Source organism: Bubalus kerabau, chromosome 2, assembly GCF_029407905.1.
Source record: "Bubalus kerabau isolate K-KA32 ecotype Philippines breed swamp buffalo chromosome 2, PCC_UOA_SB_1v2, whole genome shotgun sequence".
NCBI lineage: Eukaryota > Metazoa > Chordata > Mammalia > Artiodactyla > Bovidae > Bubalus > Bubalus kerabau.
The window spans coordinates 14,242,409-14,258,353 of record NC_073625.1 but is presented as its reverse complement, the minus strand read 5'-3'; the positions used below and the strand labels follow the sequence as shown (position 1 = coordinate 14,258,353).

Here is a 15,945-nt window from a genome sequence, read left to right as displayed (position 1 = left end):
CCTGGGAGGGAGCGTACCTATCTATGGAAGGAAAATGTGGAGGAAATTGTGGGCTTTATTGTTGTGCCTCTTTTCTTTTTCTTGTCCTATAGGAAGTGGTTTCAGATGAAAGGCATCAAGGTGGACAACTCCTGGAAGAACCAAAGTTGCTGCATTTCAAAGGGAATACTTTCAGTCTTCAGATCTCTGTCCTTGATATCCCCCCATTCCTCTGGAGAATTAAACCATTCACTGCATGCCAGGTACTGGCCAAGTGGGTTTCCAATAGAAACAGCTTTGCTTTAACCAGCAGGCATATCACACACCCTAGTAAGGGTACTCCTGACTTTTCCTTCTCCTTTAAAACTATGGATTTCATTTCAAAACTGTCACAGATGTGTAACTGGACTACACCCAGGGAAACCTATTGTCATAAATCCATGGGTTCCTAACAGGTGGGGGAAAAGGTGCTTGCATGTCAGGTAATATGACATTTATCCTCTCTCCTGTTTATATCACCACTCAGGATAGGTTGAAGAAGGCCATCTAAGAACTTAGAGCAAGATTTCTTTGTGGATTTGTTTGAATTCATATCAGTTCATTATGAGACAGTGTTTTAAGTCCTGTTCACCTATAGAATGAACTGGATATTAGGGAGAAACCTTTTAAGGGTGATCATTTTGAGTTGTAGAGAGCACTGGCCAGCTAGGTGGGATCAAGAGATTTTGTTCTAAATAGATGAAATGCTTGCTGCCAAATGAATTGAGCAAGATGAGAAGAAGAAATCACAAATTGAAAAACAAAGAAATATTAATGCCTCTTAGAATATTTTTATGTAAAAATATTTGTGTTTCATCACTCATATACCTCATTATTAGAGACTTAAAAAAACTTCAGGATGACTTAAGAGTCTCTTTGGATCATGTTAAGGAATTTTTGAATAGTTGCTTAGCGTGAAAAGATATCAACTTGTGACCTTGTCACTGAATTCTATGAAAATGTTCAGCAATAAGCATTGTTATCAGAAGCAGCCAACTGCTCTCCCATTGTTTCTTAAGCCAGAGTCATCTGGGCTTCAAGAGATAGGACATTTCCTTAACTCTGGAGCTTCTGGGAGACTGATACTGATCTGGACTCACAGGAGGCTTTCACGCTTCTCTGTTCTGCCCATCAGCATAACCTGCAGAGCCCTGTGGGTTTTTTCACCTATCTTTACAGCATTCATTTTTTTTAAAAAAAAACATGCACAAGATATACCAGCTTGTAGGATGGAAATCAGTCAAATCTCAAAGAGAAAAACCTTGGCCATTCCATGAGAGTTAGAAGAAAGTTGCACCATTACTGCTTTCTAACATTCAGAATTTTCTAATCAAATAAGGCCATATTTTTCTGTTTACTTTCCATTACCTCAGGAGCTGCCCCCTCTATGTATAGTTTTAGAGCCTTCAAAACAACAAGTATCTCTCTCAGGGCCCTGAACAATTTTTTTGGATATTTAACATATTTTCTTATGGAGAGAGGTTTTCTATGAATAAATGTATTATTTATGATGATCTAGACCTAGATGTCTCTGTTTCCCAGAAAGCAGTATTCAAAGTTTGCAGGCCAAATTGAACTTCAGGGTATTGTTAAAACAACTCCTCATAGTCATGCAAATTCCTCTGTTTTAATCTTTGTTTAAGGGCATTGCTTCCCTGGATCTAATGCAAGTGACTCCAAAGTAACTATGAAGTTTAATGCTTGCAGATTAAAAAAAGAAATCAGATAAAGAATTATAACCTCTCGAGCACTTAAACAACACTTCAACACCAGGGATTCAGTGAGAGCCTCAGGTAGAAAAGACTTGGAGGAGGGTAATGCCTGCTCACCCCGGAGGATGCAACAGGGCCAGCCAAAGTCAAAGGGCGCTGGCTGGCAAAGAAACCCAACCAGCTTTACTGTCAGGATGGGTTGGATTGCATAGAGGTTGTGAACATGTATAAATATTTGACTTCTGTAATTGAGCATAATTTGAAAGAGTCGTGGAAAGCTGAACAACAATTTAATTTTCTCTGCATCAGGCAGCTTGCCACTGAGGTTTCATTTCCACTTCATTTTTCTTTCCCACAAATGGCTTTCTGCTCTATTCTTCCTTTCTTTTCACCACCCTACCACCAATTTCTTTACTCCTGTGATCACTGAACTCCCCTGGTATATGTGACTACATATTGTGCTTGGCATAATGGCCACATTGTGACTGCTCCAGGCATCAGATGCATACACTTTGGGGAGGCTTTGCATTCAGCCTGATTGAACCTCATGGAAAGCATCGTGTGTGCTGACGAACTGGGCGTGGATAATAGAGAATGGCTTTTGATTTGGCTTAGTGGACGGGAACTCACAGAGCTCTACTGCAAAGACAGAAAACCCCACTACTGCTGACATCACTTATAGGTCTCTCCTTCACCTGGTAAATGTCCCCATCATCTTCCAAGTCAGTGGATAGACAAGTTCGAGTTATTGGTATTCCTGGTATTCCTGTCGTCTTATTCCTCTCTCCCTTTCTTTAACTTCAAAACAGCAATCTAGGAATCAACATTTTCCAAGTGGTACCCAAAGCTGACTCACTAAGAAACTTTTTTTTTTTTCTTTCATCTGGGCAAGGTGGAATTTCCTAGGCATGGTGATATCCAGTGCATAAAATATTAATAGCTGCCCTATGAGACACCAACCAAGAAAAATTCTTAGAATGATGTGAGGTCCAGATTGGGTTTAGAACTGTGTGATGAGAGCCTATATATAGGAGGACCAACTAGATTTTAAATCTTGCTGGTTTCAATTCTAGAGAATGACAGTTTATGAAATGCTAGGGTACAAACCTTATTGCTTATGAAACAAGGTAGGATGGATGAAAGGGAGGGGCATGTGAGGTTACAGGAGTTCTTAGGAGACCTGGTTACCATAGCACCCACTAACCTTGATTCAAAGAAAGAAAGAGACCCACAATGCTAGTCCTTCCAAAATAAACAATTATTCATAAGACTCTACCACAACAAGGGATATGCTGTTGTCCCCTTAGAAGACTCAACAACCCTTCTCTGCATGGAAATAACTCTGCTCCCAGCATGTTCCTGGGACCTGAGAAGTACTAAATCGTATCCCCTCTTCCTTGCTGACAGTGGGGGTAGAGAAGCTGTAAAATATTATAAAGCTGAATCTAATAAAATATTAATTTATTTTTTAAGTCCTACAGAACACCAAGCCAGGCTGTCACCTCCGTAGGACGAAAGCAGCTGTCTTGCAGCATGCTGTGTATCTTGGAGAACCCAGTGTCTGTCTCCTGCTAGGATACAATTTACATTCTCTCCATCTGCTAGGAAACTAATTATAATGGGACTCAAAAAGAAAACATTTCCGGAATTCTTTAAACACACATAACTTTGCTACACTTTGTCCTCTAGTATTACTTTCCCCAGAATTCCTCTCAGCTCAGTGAGCATCTTGGTGTTTTGTTTTGTATTTTTTGGGGGCCGGGGGGGCAGAGAAGAATAAATGAAAGCAAAGATGATTGCCCGGGAAACACACTAACCGCAGTGCTTTTATTATTTTTAAATGTTTTGTTGAGCACCATTGGCAGCTGCTACTCAAGTCAGCAACAACAAAAATATTCTTTTGACACAGTCTTAAAATCAGATTTTTTTAATGTTTTGATGGTGTGCAGTAGAATGGAAAGAAAAGCAAGAGGCATTTTTGTTTGTTTGCCAATTCTCATGTCTTTCTACAAGAAAAGATTATGTCTGCACTGGGTTCTTCCAGTGTTCTCAGGAGAAAATACACAAAATTTAGTAAGCGACACGACAGAAGATACTTTTCAACACATCATCAGTGCCGTCCATTTTTTCTTTTTTTAATGAAGATAGTATTACCAAAGATTCAAAGCCACTGCAGGAAATGTAGGTTTGTTGAAGAGCTGGACCTTGAATTCAGCTCTATCTGGTTCTTAAATCCAAACATTTATATTACACGGTAATGACTCAAAATTTCAGTTTTAGAAAACAGAGACGTCTTTGGTTAGCGTAGTTAGGCAAAAACACCTTATTTAGGCGAAAGCATCAATGAACCATGGAGTCCTCTGTTATGCTTATTTTCACTCAAGGGGATGGTACTGAGTGAGTATAAAAATGTAACATCTATTCACCACCATGCATTAAATAGATAGCCAGTGGGAAGCTGCAACTGTACTCCAATGAATTTTTAAAATACTCTGGTTTGGAGAAGAGTGCATTTCAGGGCTAGAAGATTGAGGCTGAACAGAGAGAGGACGGGGTGAGAGGACAGAAGCCCTTGAAGGCCTGGCAGGGGGCTGTGTTGACGACGGCAGGCATCCTGGGGTCATTCTTGTCCCCCAGGCAAAGGGATCATGCAATGAAAGCAGAGTTTCCAGGTGATGTGGTGACATCAGTGATTCCACTCATGATTACAGGCTCTTCCCTGAAAAATACCCGTCAACTGCTTTCTGCTTCCTCCCCAGTCCTCTCATTAATTCTGTGTAGTAGAGACGGAGACGGGCGGCTTGGTGAGCGGGCTACTCCAGTTAGCTATGATGAGACCAGAGAAGAGGCTCACACATGGAAACAGAAAGGCTGTAGAATGACAGTGAGAGAGATGGTGATAATCCGTTCATAAAAGGTAGACTTGGGCCTGCCCTGGTGGTCCAGTGGCCAAGACTCCACACTCCCAAGGCAGGTGGCATGGGTTCGATTCCTGGTCAGGGAATATTCCACATGCTGCATGGTGTTCCCCCCCGCCCCCAAAAAAATGGTAGGATGTTTAAGAAAGGAAAGGCCAACTGAAATTATTTGTGCTGACTGGGGTATAATGTCAGTGATGGCTGTTAATGATATAAAAACCAGAGATGTAGCTGCTAGAGTCCTCCAGAGAAATGGCAACTGGGTGTTTGTGAGCAGATGAGGATTTGAAGAGCTCAGTCGATGGAGAGAGAAGAGCTGAAGGCTGAGATAAGAAGTAAAAGTTACCCTGGTTTACTGAACCAGGACACAGCAGGAGTAAGATTAGACAGCAAGGAGAAATGGCGGACCGTGTATAGTATAGAAGTATCTGGTATAGGATTTGGTGCAGGTGGACAGTCACTTTTGAGTGTTTTAGGGAATGACTTCCTCTCAAGTTTGCTGGGAGGCCCACCAATCAGGCTTCCCTGGTGGCTCAGAGGAGGGGGGGGGGGTCTGCCTGCAATGCAGGAGACCTGGGTTCAATCCCTGGGTCAGGAATATCCCCTGGAGAAGCAAATGGCAACCCACTCCAGTAGTCTTGCCTGGAAAATCCCATGGACAGAGAAACCTGGTAGGCTACACAGTCCATGGGGTCGCAGAGTCGGACACGACTGAACGACTTCACTTTCACCACCATTCAGCAGTGCCCTCTGTTGCTAGGACGGAAAGAGAAGAGCTCCTAAGTTAGTCTCTGTTTAGGGAGAAAGTGGGAAAGAGGTACCATTCACTGGTTCTGTGCTGCGGTCTTGCTGGTATATGAGCCAGCTGTGCCCCAGCCATGGGTTTCCTTGGTGACCATTAGCTTCATGCTTCTCCCAGCATTTGCCCTGGACAACAGCCTCTCTGTGGGAAAACACTAGTGAGCCTTCCGGCATACCCAGCTCATCTTAGTTTCTCAAAAGACTACTTCCAACCTACTGGAGTTTCATTAGAGAATGGTTTGGGTCGAGAAAAAAATATTTTAATCAAGGGATTAATGTGCTTATAAAACCTTTGGAAAACCTGGGAGAGCCAAGGTCAGAGAAAGCCGCCAGAGATATGAGGAAATCAGCAAGTTCCACAATTTCAGGAAACCACCGCAACCCTGAAGCAGAAGGTTCTCAGAAGCCCCTGCAAACCTCACATACGCTGTCAGCTGAACCCTTGAGGTTTGCTTGCTGGTACCAGAGGAACAGAAACCATTTCTTCCCTTCCTTCCAAATTTAAAACAAGTACCTCTCATTGGCAGAACGGAAATGTGAACTCCCTGCTGGCAAGGGCTGTGAAATGTAGTTTTCAGACTTCTAGTTCTTTCTGTGTAGGGGAGAACTGAGGATGGGAGAGAGTTGCCTTCTTCCTAATAGCCCACATTCTGCACAGGGATAGAGGCAGCTGCAGTGTCAACATACAGACGTTCTCTGAGCCCTTAGTCCATTGCCTTTCCCTTGGTTCAAGTTTAAGAGCAAACAAATGAAACAACACCCCTACATCCCTTGGTGGGATGTGTGGTAGGGGTTAATGCCTGATTTCTTTTTCTCATGTTTCCCAAAACTGGCTCTCCTGTACTCAAGTCTTCCACAATCTAAACTCCATCTCTCTCTGCTGATCCCCCCTAGCAAGTACCCAGAAATCAGGATCTTTGAGACTTCCTGCAGAGAAAAATGAGGAAACCTGCAAGTGTATAGCATGAAGTTCAGGGATAACCGGGGAACTCTTGGTTCCTTAAAGTGGGTAAATTGAATTCTAAACATGGCTCATGGTCTTGTAACACCTTTTGACACCATCACCAGTCACGTTTCAGAGAATCAGAGTTCCAGACTTCATCCATCTTTTGCCACCTTTCAGCATCAATATTGGAGAAAATTGTGTTTGTAGTAACAGGTAAAAGAGCAAATTAATGAGTCAAAGGAAAGAGAAAGAAGTGAGATGCAGTTTACTATAGGCTGGGAATATGAGGTCATTGCCAAGGACCATAGCCTGATTCCAGTAGGAGGGAAAGACTTTCTGGTAGATGGAAGAATATCAGTGACTGACTGACCTCCACTTCACATTAATATAAACCACATGCCTGAGACAATTGGTGGCCAGCACTGGCTGGTCATGGGGAAAGGAGGAATATAGATTTTATAACTTCCCCCCCAACCTCATTTAGTGAAATGGCATTTGCCACTCGATTGTAAGTCCCTATGAAGTGGAGACCAGACCTAAATTCTTACTATTCCTTTATTGTTTATCTAGTACAGTGTCTGGTTATTAGAAGGCATTGTACATATAACTGTAGAGTGGATGAATTGAATGAATGAGGAATTGACAAAATAGATTGTTCTGGGCTAACCTGTTGTGTTTGTGTCTCTCTCTGGTGGGGGTGTGTGTGTGTGTGTGTGTGTGTGTGTGTGTATGATCCTGCAGTAGGTTTCTCTCTCTGGTGTGTATGTGTGTGAGTGATCCTGCAGTAGGTGTAATTTTTATGCTGGATATATAGCAACATTATGCTATAATATGTATGTATATTATGTATAATAATTTACATTATTATACATATTATGTATAATATGTATAATATGCTTATACAGTTCAGCATGAGGCTGTGGTATGGGCATAAGTTCTGGCCAGTCACTTCTTCATAATTTTCATGTACATGAGATGATAACATCCTACCCTGGGCTTAGGTAGCAAAGAGTAGGCGTCTACTAGGAATCCTCCCATAGGAGTCGTCTAAAGAATCTTTTTGTCGTGGAAAAACATGGTGATTAACTTTTGATGGTCTTCTTTCTCATTGTGTGTGTCACCAAGTGAAATCTGAGCTCTTGCAGCGTGGTTTTGGAATTCGAATGTTATCAATTGGAATTGACATTAATTACTTTTGTGCTGCCTGGCATATGCTAGGACATTATTTCTACAACAATTCCACCAGAGTCGCTCAGGCAATTATCTCTGCTGCCATCACCATCATCATGATCATCCTAATTATTGTGATTAGGTCTGTCCTGCGCTCTGCTCCTCTCAGCTGGGCTCTGCACGCCCCAGCCCTCTCCTCTCCCCTCTGTCCCCCGCAGGAAGTCCCGTTCTCCCGCGTGTGGTGCAGTAACCGGCAGCCCCTGCACTGTGCCTTCTCCCTGGAGCGCTACACGCCCACCACCACCCAGCTGTCCTGCAAAATCTGCATCCGGCAGCTCAAAGGCCATGAACAGATCCTCCAAGTGCAGACGTCAATCCTCGAGGTGAGTCCTTGGTGTCCAGGTCACTTGACCTGTTTCTAAAGCCCATTATATACTTAGTTGTGCTATATGTATAGCATGAAAGAGATTCAAAATGCACTCACTCTTTTAATCCTCATTACTGATAAGGGAAAATCAACTTTTTCACAGGCTGAAGATTTGAACTGGGCCTGGAAACTTAACCCATTAGAGCATAGGCTCTGCGGAGGGGCCTTTGGGGAAGGAACTGGTCCAGGGCTTTTTATACACAAAACCACAACCAATCAAACAGTTCATGGTAGACCTGGAATCAGCTGAGATTCATTATTGAATTGAGACACATACCATAAGAAAATACAAGGTCACCATTGGGCTGCTTTTCTGCCAGTTCTGATGAGTTTCTTTTTTTTTTTTTTTTTTTCTGATGAGTTTCTATAAGTCAGTTTCCCCATCTGTTATTACATTTTCAAGGCTTTGTTTCCTTACTGTCTTATAATTTTTTGATACCCTCCAGGATCAGGGTTCTACACATCCCCATTTCCATGAAGCCTAGAATTCATCAGTACAGTAAGAGACAGGATGGATAATAATCTCACTCTCCAAAGAAAGGGCATAATGCAAAAAGGGATACGACCTTGTCCAAGGTCACATGACTACTCAAGGGCAGAGTTAGAATGGGAGTCAGAGGAGAAGTCACTCGGGAACTTGTGTGCTGCCGTGGCTTTGATTGGCCCTAAGCCACTGAATGACTCTATGGCTCTGAGCTTCAGCTTATCGAGTAGACTATGGCCTTTCTTCCTGAATGGTTATTTCAGCAGGGGAGAGTAGCTGAGGGGCGGAATCAGGGGAGCTGATGACACCTTATTTAGCAATTTCAAGGTAATCCCTGGCTAGTTTAGAAAAACACACACACTGTTATGTTCATCTTAGAACATGTACATGTATATATACATATGGGTACTTCCCTGGTGGCTGTGTTAAAGAGTCCACCTGCCAATGCATGAGATGCAGGCTTGATCCCTGGGTCAGAAGGATCCCCTGGAGAAAGGAAATGGCAACCCGCTTCAGGATTCTTGCCTGAGAAACCCCATGGACAGAGGAGCCTGGCGGGCTACAGTCCAGGGGATTGCAGAGTCAGACAGGACTTAGTGACTAAACATCAACATATACACATACATACACATACACTTTTGTGTTTGCATATATAAATAAGACATATTCATTTGTTCACACTTAGCAGAAGGTTTAACACCTTTTGTATCTGTACTATTCAATTTCAGGTTATGATTTTTCTCAAAACATGTAGTCTGCATCACCACTTCCCTCCATTCTCACTGCATTTCATTATTTATGCAAAATGAGCATTGCTAATTCCCCCAAATAGTTTCCTCTGAAGTGCGATGGCTTTCCAAAGGAGCGTGCCTCAAAATTGATAGCTGTCTTAACTGACATGTTTCTACCATATCTGCATTCGTTATTGCCAATTAGCATTATGCGCTAAGGTAGTCCTGATGGGGAAGGTAGATGCAGAAACCTCAGGCAAGATACATTTAGAGTCTCTTTTTTGAACAGTCATGGCATTTTTAACACAATACATTTCAAACTAAAATACAAATCATATGGGAGTTAGTTCTAAAATAAAAGGCAACTCTGAGAAGAGCTGCATTTCAGAATGAAGAGTGAAAGGCAGGACATAAAGGTGCCACTGATGAAAAGTTCCATAAATATCTATTAACAGGTCAACAAAAGAATTCCAGGTTTAAAAGGTTTTTTACTTTCTAAGGCATCCAGATACTGAAAATCAGTTTCAGCTATTACAACATGTTTGTGTAAAAGGAATATAATAAGGTTGATACTACATCCTGGTACCTTTGCATCTTGCTTAAATAAACTATAAAAGTTCATGGAGAGAAAATGAGCTAATAAACTTAATCTTCTTGACTCTCCCATTCTGATGCTTCACAAAGTTTACAGTCACTTTGGAAAGCCTTAAAGAACATGACATCACCATCTTTCTTGATAAAAGGAGGCAAAAGTATAAGAATAATATTTAGATATTCAGTGTTGGACTACAGCTATCTGATTTGTAGGCTGCTGCACTTTAGAAGCTTTATTAACTTGTTTGATCCTGTAAGAATCATTTCATTAATAACTTTAAGTGTCCCTGCTGAATTTTGGCCCAGTTCATCCACATGTCTTTCTACCAAACTATTTCTTAGGCAGATCTCACTAACCATCATTTTCAATGTCAGAAGAAAATTAATTTTTAAAAGCCACTATATTTCAGGTCCTATTTCATATGCTTTCATGTATAATGGTCAGAATTCTGTAGGTTAGTATTATACCATCACAATTTTAAACAATCTCAAGGAAGTCAGCCTTCTTATCCAAGATCATAGAGCGAACCAGATGAGTAGCCACTGAGACACTTGACTTTAAGATCAAAGTCTGGCTTTCTATTCAGTACTACATCCGGATCCCAATCAAGGGGGTTTAATTTCTTAGTCCTAACCATGGGCCTTGTCCATAATACAAGCCCCCTCTTTAAGGGCTGATGCAGTAGTGGCAAACATCGCAACATCAGCTTTTTTCCCTAAGTCTAAGTAGATGAAAATTAGAAAATTCTTTCCTCAAGACTGAAGAAGAATGAGATGCACCTGTTTGTTTGTTGGGCTGGAATTAAGTATTCATTCTGCTGATCTTTAGGAACAGAATTGATTCCCTTCATAGAGGTCTGTTTGCAAAAGGATGTCTTGACTGAATGATCACTCAAGGTCCTTCCAACCCTGGGACTGTCTAATTGCTGGGAAAACACACATCTGGTGGTATATCTGGGATTAAAAAACATCCTCTCCTCCCTAAAAATGACTTGGTTTTTATGGTAGACAGTTCAAAGAAAATGAAGATCAAGTTCTGAGAAAGTTGGGAATACTTGGAGAAAGGCAGGATATTTTCAAGATCAGATCAGATCAGTCGCTCAGTCGTGTCCGACTCTTTGCGACCCCATGAATCGCAGCACGCCAGGCCTCCCTGTCGATCACCAACTCCCGGAGTTCACTCAGACTCACATCCATCGAGTCAGTGATGCCATCCAGCCATCTCATCCTCTGTCGTCCCCTTCTCCTCCTGCCCCCAATCCCCCCCAGCATGAGAGTCTTTTCCAATGAGTCAACTCTTCGCATGAGGTGGCCAAAGTACTGGAGTTTCAGCTTTAGTATCTTTCCTTCCAAAGAAATCCCAGGGCTGATCTCCTTCAGAATGGACTGGTTGGATCTCTTTGCAGTCCAAGGGACTCTCAGGAGTCTTCTCCAACACCACAGTTCAAAAGCATCAATTCTTCGGCACTCAGCCTTCTTCACAGTCCAACTCTCACATCCATACATGACCACAGGAAAAACCATAGCCTTGACTAGACGGACCTTTGTTGGCAAAGTAATGTCTCTGCTTTTGAATATGCTATCTAGGTTGGTCATAACTTTCCTTCCAAGGAGTAAGCGTCTTTTAATTTCATGGCTGCAGTCACCATCTGTAGTGATTTTGGAGCCCAGAAAAATAAAGTCTGACACTGTTTCCACTGTTTCCCCATGAGTCCACAATAATAGATAAATTGTTAAAATGCATATTTCATGGTCACTACACTAATGCAGAAAGATTCTGTGTTAGGTGGCTTTAATAAGTTAGTAATAGGCCATCATTGATTAATAATAATAATAGAACTAAAACTTTGAAGCTTCCAACAGATGTCTTTGAAATATGTACTTAAATATCCATCCCCCCCAAAAAAAATTCTCACATATCTAGGCTCAGAGCTCCTCCTTCCTACCCTAATTTACAATAGAACCATGAGAGATAAAAGATACATATATGTGTGTGTGTATATATAAACATTGATTTTAAATTAATTAATGCAGTGAGCATCTTCATTTGAAGGCATTTGGTTCTTTCTGCTCAGCCCCACATCCATCATATCCCTTCATGCCTCTTATCTAAATGGCTCTCCAAACATAATCATTCATATCAGTCAAATTTTAAAAGTATTTCAGTGATTAAGGTAATATATCTTTTCTGTTCTTTAGAGTGGCCATTATTATTCAGTCTTTAGAAGCAGGTTGGTTCTCCTTAAATTAACCCAACTAAATTACCTAATGATGATCACTAATTGATACCCTACAAAGCAACAGTATTGCCAATCTTAAAACTGGTGTGTGTTGTGTGTGTTTAGTCACTCAGTCATGTCTGACTCTTTGCGACCCCATGGACTGTAGCCCGCCAGGCTCCTCTGTCCATGAGGATTCTCCAGGCAAGAACACTGGAGTGGGTTGCCATGCCCTCCTCCAGGGGATCTTCCTGACCCAGGGATCGAACCCAGGTTTCCCACATTGCGGGTGGATTCTTTACCATCTGAGCCACCAGGGAAGCCCCGTGGACTGAAGCGAAATAATTTTGCTAATATTGAACAGAAGGGAAGAATCCCCAAGTCATTTATTTCCTCATTCCTTATTAATGTAACAATATTAAAGAATCTATCTTTTGGTAGAAACAACTTAAAATGGGAATCTTGCATGTTAAAATTTTCCCTTCAAGCAATGCTCTTATCTTTCTTGCAAAAGTGGTGGGGGATGATTTGTCTGTTACAAAGTCGACAGAATATTTGGAATTCCTCCCTGTTTTACAGCTCCTGCATTAACCAGGTAGCAGCAGCTTATCTCTTGTGTGCAGAGCATGAAAATCTACTGTTCCTCTGCATATTTAATTTAAACCATCAGAAGATGCAGCCACTGGATTCTTCTTAGTTGGCCCACATGTCTTCTAGAATGCATCATAAATGTTATGTAAAGTGCCATCCTTACAATTGGGAAATATTTACATTTCGAAACTTTGAAGGACATGGGGGCCCATTTATTAAAGTGTACTAAGCAGGGAAAAAAATACTTATTTTTAGAAGTCTCATGTAATATTTTATTCACCCTCAAATCATACCACTCTGTCCATTTTTTTTCTGAAGACTTTATGTATTGAGGTGGTCTTTCTTCTGCCAGCAGGAAAGACAGAGCTTAGTTGAGTTGGTCCAATCATAGATGCCATGAGAGCATCTGTCTCTTGTCATTTTTTGGCGTGGATAACCCGTTCCATTGGCAAGCCACCTTTTCACATGTTATCACTCTTTAGTGCCATTTTTACAATAACAACTACCATATTATCTCATATAGAATTCCTTTTATTCTCCCTCTGGTTTTTACTATTCATTTTAAGGACATTTTCCTGCCTTAAGTCAGGAAATATTTAAAGAAACTATTCCCACTTGATTTGCATTATTAAAAACTAAAAGAAATTTTACATACTATGATAAAAAATGATATATCTTACAACCTATTTTATGCAGTAAGAAGCCTGAGGTAGTTTATTTTATAAACATCTTATATATCGGAAAGGAACTGGCTACTCTGCCAGAAATATTGACTTATCCAGTCAATTTCTGTTCATTCAACAGCTACCCATCCTTCAAGGTCAACTCAAATGCCTCCTTCATGAAGTCCTCTTACTTTTTTTTTTTAATCTTTATTTTTTAAGTCCTTTTTTTTAACTTAAACATCCTATTTTATAGTGGAGTATAGCCAATTAACCATGTTGTGATAATTTCAGGTGAACAGCAAAGGGTCTCAGCCACACACAGCCATGTATCCATTCTCCCCTAAACTCCCCTCCCATCCAGGCTGCCACATCACATTGAGCAGAGTTCCCTGTGCTATACAGTAGGTCCTTGTTGGTTATCCATTTTAAATACAGCAGTGTGTACATGTCCATCCCAAACTCCCTGTCTCTTCCCCCTATTCTTCTCCCTGCTGCTGCTGTTAAGTCGCTTCAGTTGTGTCTGACTCTGTGCAACCCAATAGACGGCAGCCCACCAGGCTCCCCAGTCCCTGGGATTCTCCAGGCAAGAACACTGGAGTGGGTTGCCATTTCTTTCTCCAATGCATGAAACTGAAAAGTGAAAGTGAAGTCGCTCAGTCGTGTCTGACTCTTAGCGACCCCATGGACTGCAGCCCACCAGGCTCCTCTGTCCCTGGGATTTTCCAGGCAAGAGTACTGGAGTGGGTCGCCATTGCCTTCTCCGATTCTTCCCCCTAGCAACCAGAAATTCGTTCTCTGAGTCTCTTTTCTGTTCTGTAAATAAGTTCCTGAAATCCTACTTTTAATTCTTGAAGTATAATGCTAATATCACTCAGAGCATTTTTCCGAACCACTCTGCCCTGTGGGTTCTTGTTAGCTGTTTTGATGCAGGGTGGTGTAGTGAAGTAAGTCCTGGTAAAGGTGTTAGGGTATCAGAATTCTAGTTTCAGCTCTGGTAACATCTATCTGGGTGACTTCTACCAAAGTTTATAACCTCTGTGGAGTCTATTTTAAAAATGCCAGAAGACTGATTAGGAAATTGAGCCTGAGGGAAGTCCTGTAGCACCCAAGGTCACTGAGCTAGAAAATGGAAACTTGTACTCCAAAGCAAGACCTTGTTGACTCTGAAAACCACACTTTTTCTGTTTATGCTAACTCAAAAACTGGAAGAATTTGGATGAGTATTGTTCTATAATGCTCCAGGGATTAAAACTAAAACCAGTAAGTAGAATTTGTTGAATCTGGTAACATGTATTTTTAATTTCCAAGAACAAGATATAGTATGTCGCATTTCACAGATGTATTTGACCATGGGACTGCTCTTTCTCGGAATATCTTCTGAAATGCCCTGTGGGAATGCTGGGTTAAGGCACTGGATTCCAAAACACAGACCCCCAAAGGTCACTGTCCTAAATGGTTACAGAAAAACAAAAGATATATATATATCACTCTTTAATAAGACCTTTGCATGAACACGTTCCCTCAGTTAACAGATTTTTGAAGATATAAAACTCACCAAGTCTGAAGTCAGATAGCTGTGTGAGCCTGAACACTAGCAGAGAAGTGCTGCTGTGGCCGTGGTGTCCACAGCAGGAAGGTGTGTAAGGGTCAGAAAAAGCATCAGGGGAAGTCACAGGGCAGTTCAGGAAGGGCAGGAAAGGTCAGCACAAGTTGACAAGTTCCTAATGCAAAGGAGAGTTTCTTGGGGTTTAAACAGTGCTAACTAGTCCCTTTACCCAACCTCAGATTTGTGTTTTAATTTCCCTTTGTATTAGTTTTCTTTTGTTGCATAACAAATTGCCACACATGTATCAGAAAAAAACAACACCCATTTATTGCCCCACATTTTTTGTAGGGCAGAAGTCTAGGCATGGCCTAACTGGTTTCTCTGATCAGGATCTCACAAGGCTGAGGTCAAGGTGGTGGTGGGAACATATTCTCGTCTAGAGCTCAGAGGGTTTTTTCTAAGTTTATTAGGGTTGTTGACAAATTCAGATCCTTTGGGCTATAGGACTGAAGTCCCCCTTTTCTTGCTGGCTGCTAGACAGGGTTTACTCACAGCTCCTAGGGAACACTCTCAGGTCCTAGCCACATATCCCCAGACCCAGCTCCCAACCATAGGCAGTTCACAGCATAGCTGTTTGCTTTCTTCCAAGCCACCAGGAGAGATACTTCCAGATAAGAGCTGTATCTTTTCTCTCTTAAGGGCTACTTGATTAGGTCAGGTCCACTCAGCAAAATCTCTTAGTCAATTCATAATCAACTGATTAGGGGCATAGTCATATCTGAAGAATTCCTGTTGACTTGTAATCCATCATAATCATGGGAGTGATTCAAAATACTCTTCAGGCCTTAAAATTCTGTTAGTCCATATAAAACTTTCAGCAACCGTTCCAACGTGATGGATAGATGTGTAATTTCACATTGGATATGATGAACCAACTGCCATGATGCACTGAAATAACAAATCGTCACTGGACAGCTCTAAGTCAGAAGAGTGGGCATTCCAGCAAGCGGGAGCTCTCCAGCCTGGACCACTCCACGAGCTAATGCACATCTAATCACTGACTCATGGCTGCCTCCTATTTTACCAAAGCAATTTCATTCTGAAACAAGACCAAAATATTTAC

The 15,945-nt window shown here is 41.5% G+C and overlaps 1 protein-coding gene and 1 long non-coding RNA gene across 5 annotated transcripts in view; one reads left to right on the top strand and one right to left on the bottom strand.

Moving 5' to 3' along the window:
• Positions 1–15,945, top strand: part of UNC5D (unc-5 netrin receptor D) — a 366,024-nt gene that overhangs the window by 333,611 nt on the left and 16,468 nt on the right. For all 4 annotated transcript variants that reach the window (XM_055567106.1, XM_055567109.1, XM_055567105.1 and 1 more), the window contains 2 exons: positions 93–242; positions 7,784–7,948. In XM_055567106.1, coding sequence (XP_055423081.1) covers positions 93–242; positions 7,784–7,948 — 315 coding nt within the window. The remainder of the gene's footprint in view (positions 1–92; positions 243–7,783; positions 7,949–15,945) is intronic.
• LOC129643036 (uncharacterized) overlaps positions 14,710–15,945 on the bottom strand; it is a 51,964-nt gene continuing 50,728 nt past the window's right edge. The window contains exons 3-4 of the long non-coding RNA XR_008710025.1: positions 14,832–15,921; positions 14,710–14,724 (exon numbers count right to left, since the gene is read on the bottom strand). This is a non-coding gene — a long non-coding RNA (uncharacterized LOC129643036). The remainder of the gene's footprint in view (positions 14,725–14,831; positions 15,922–15,945) is intronic.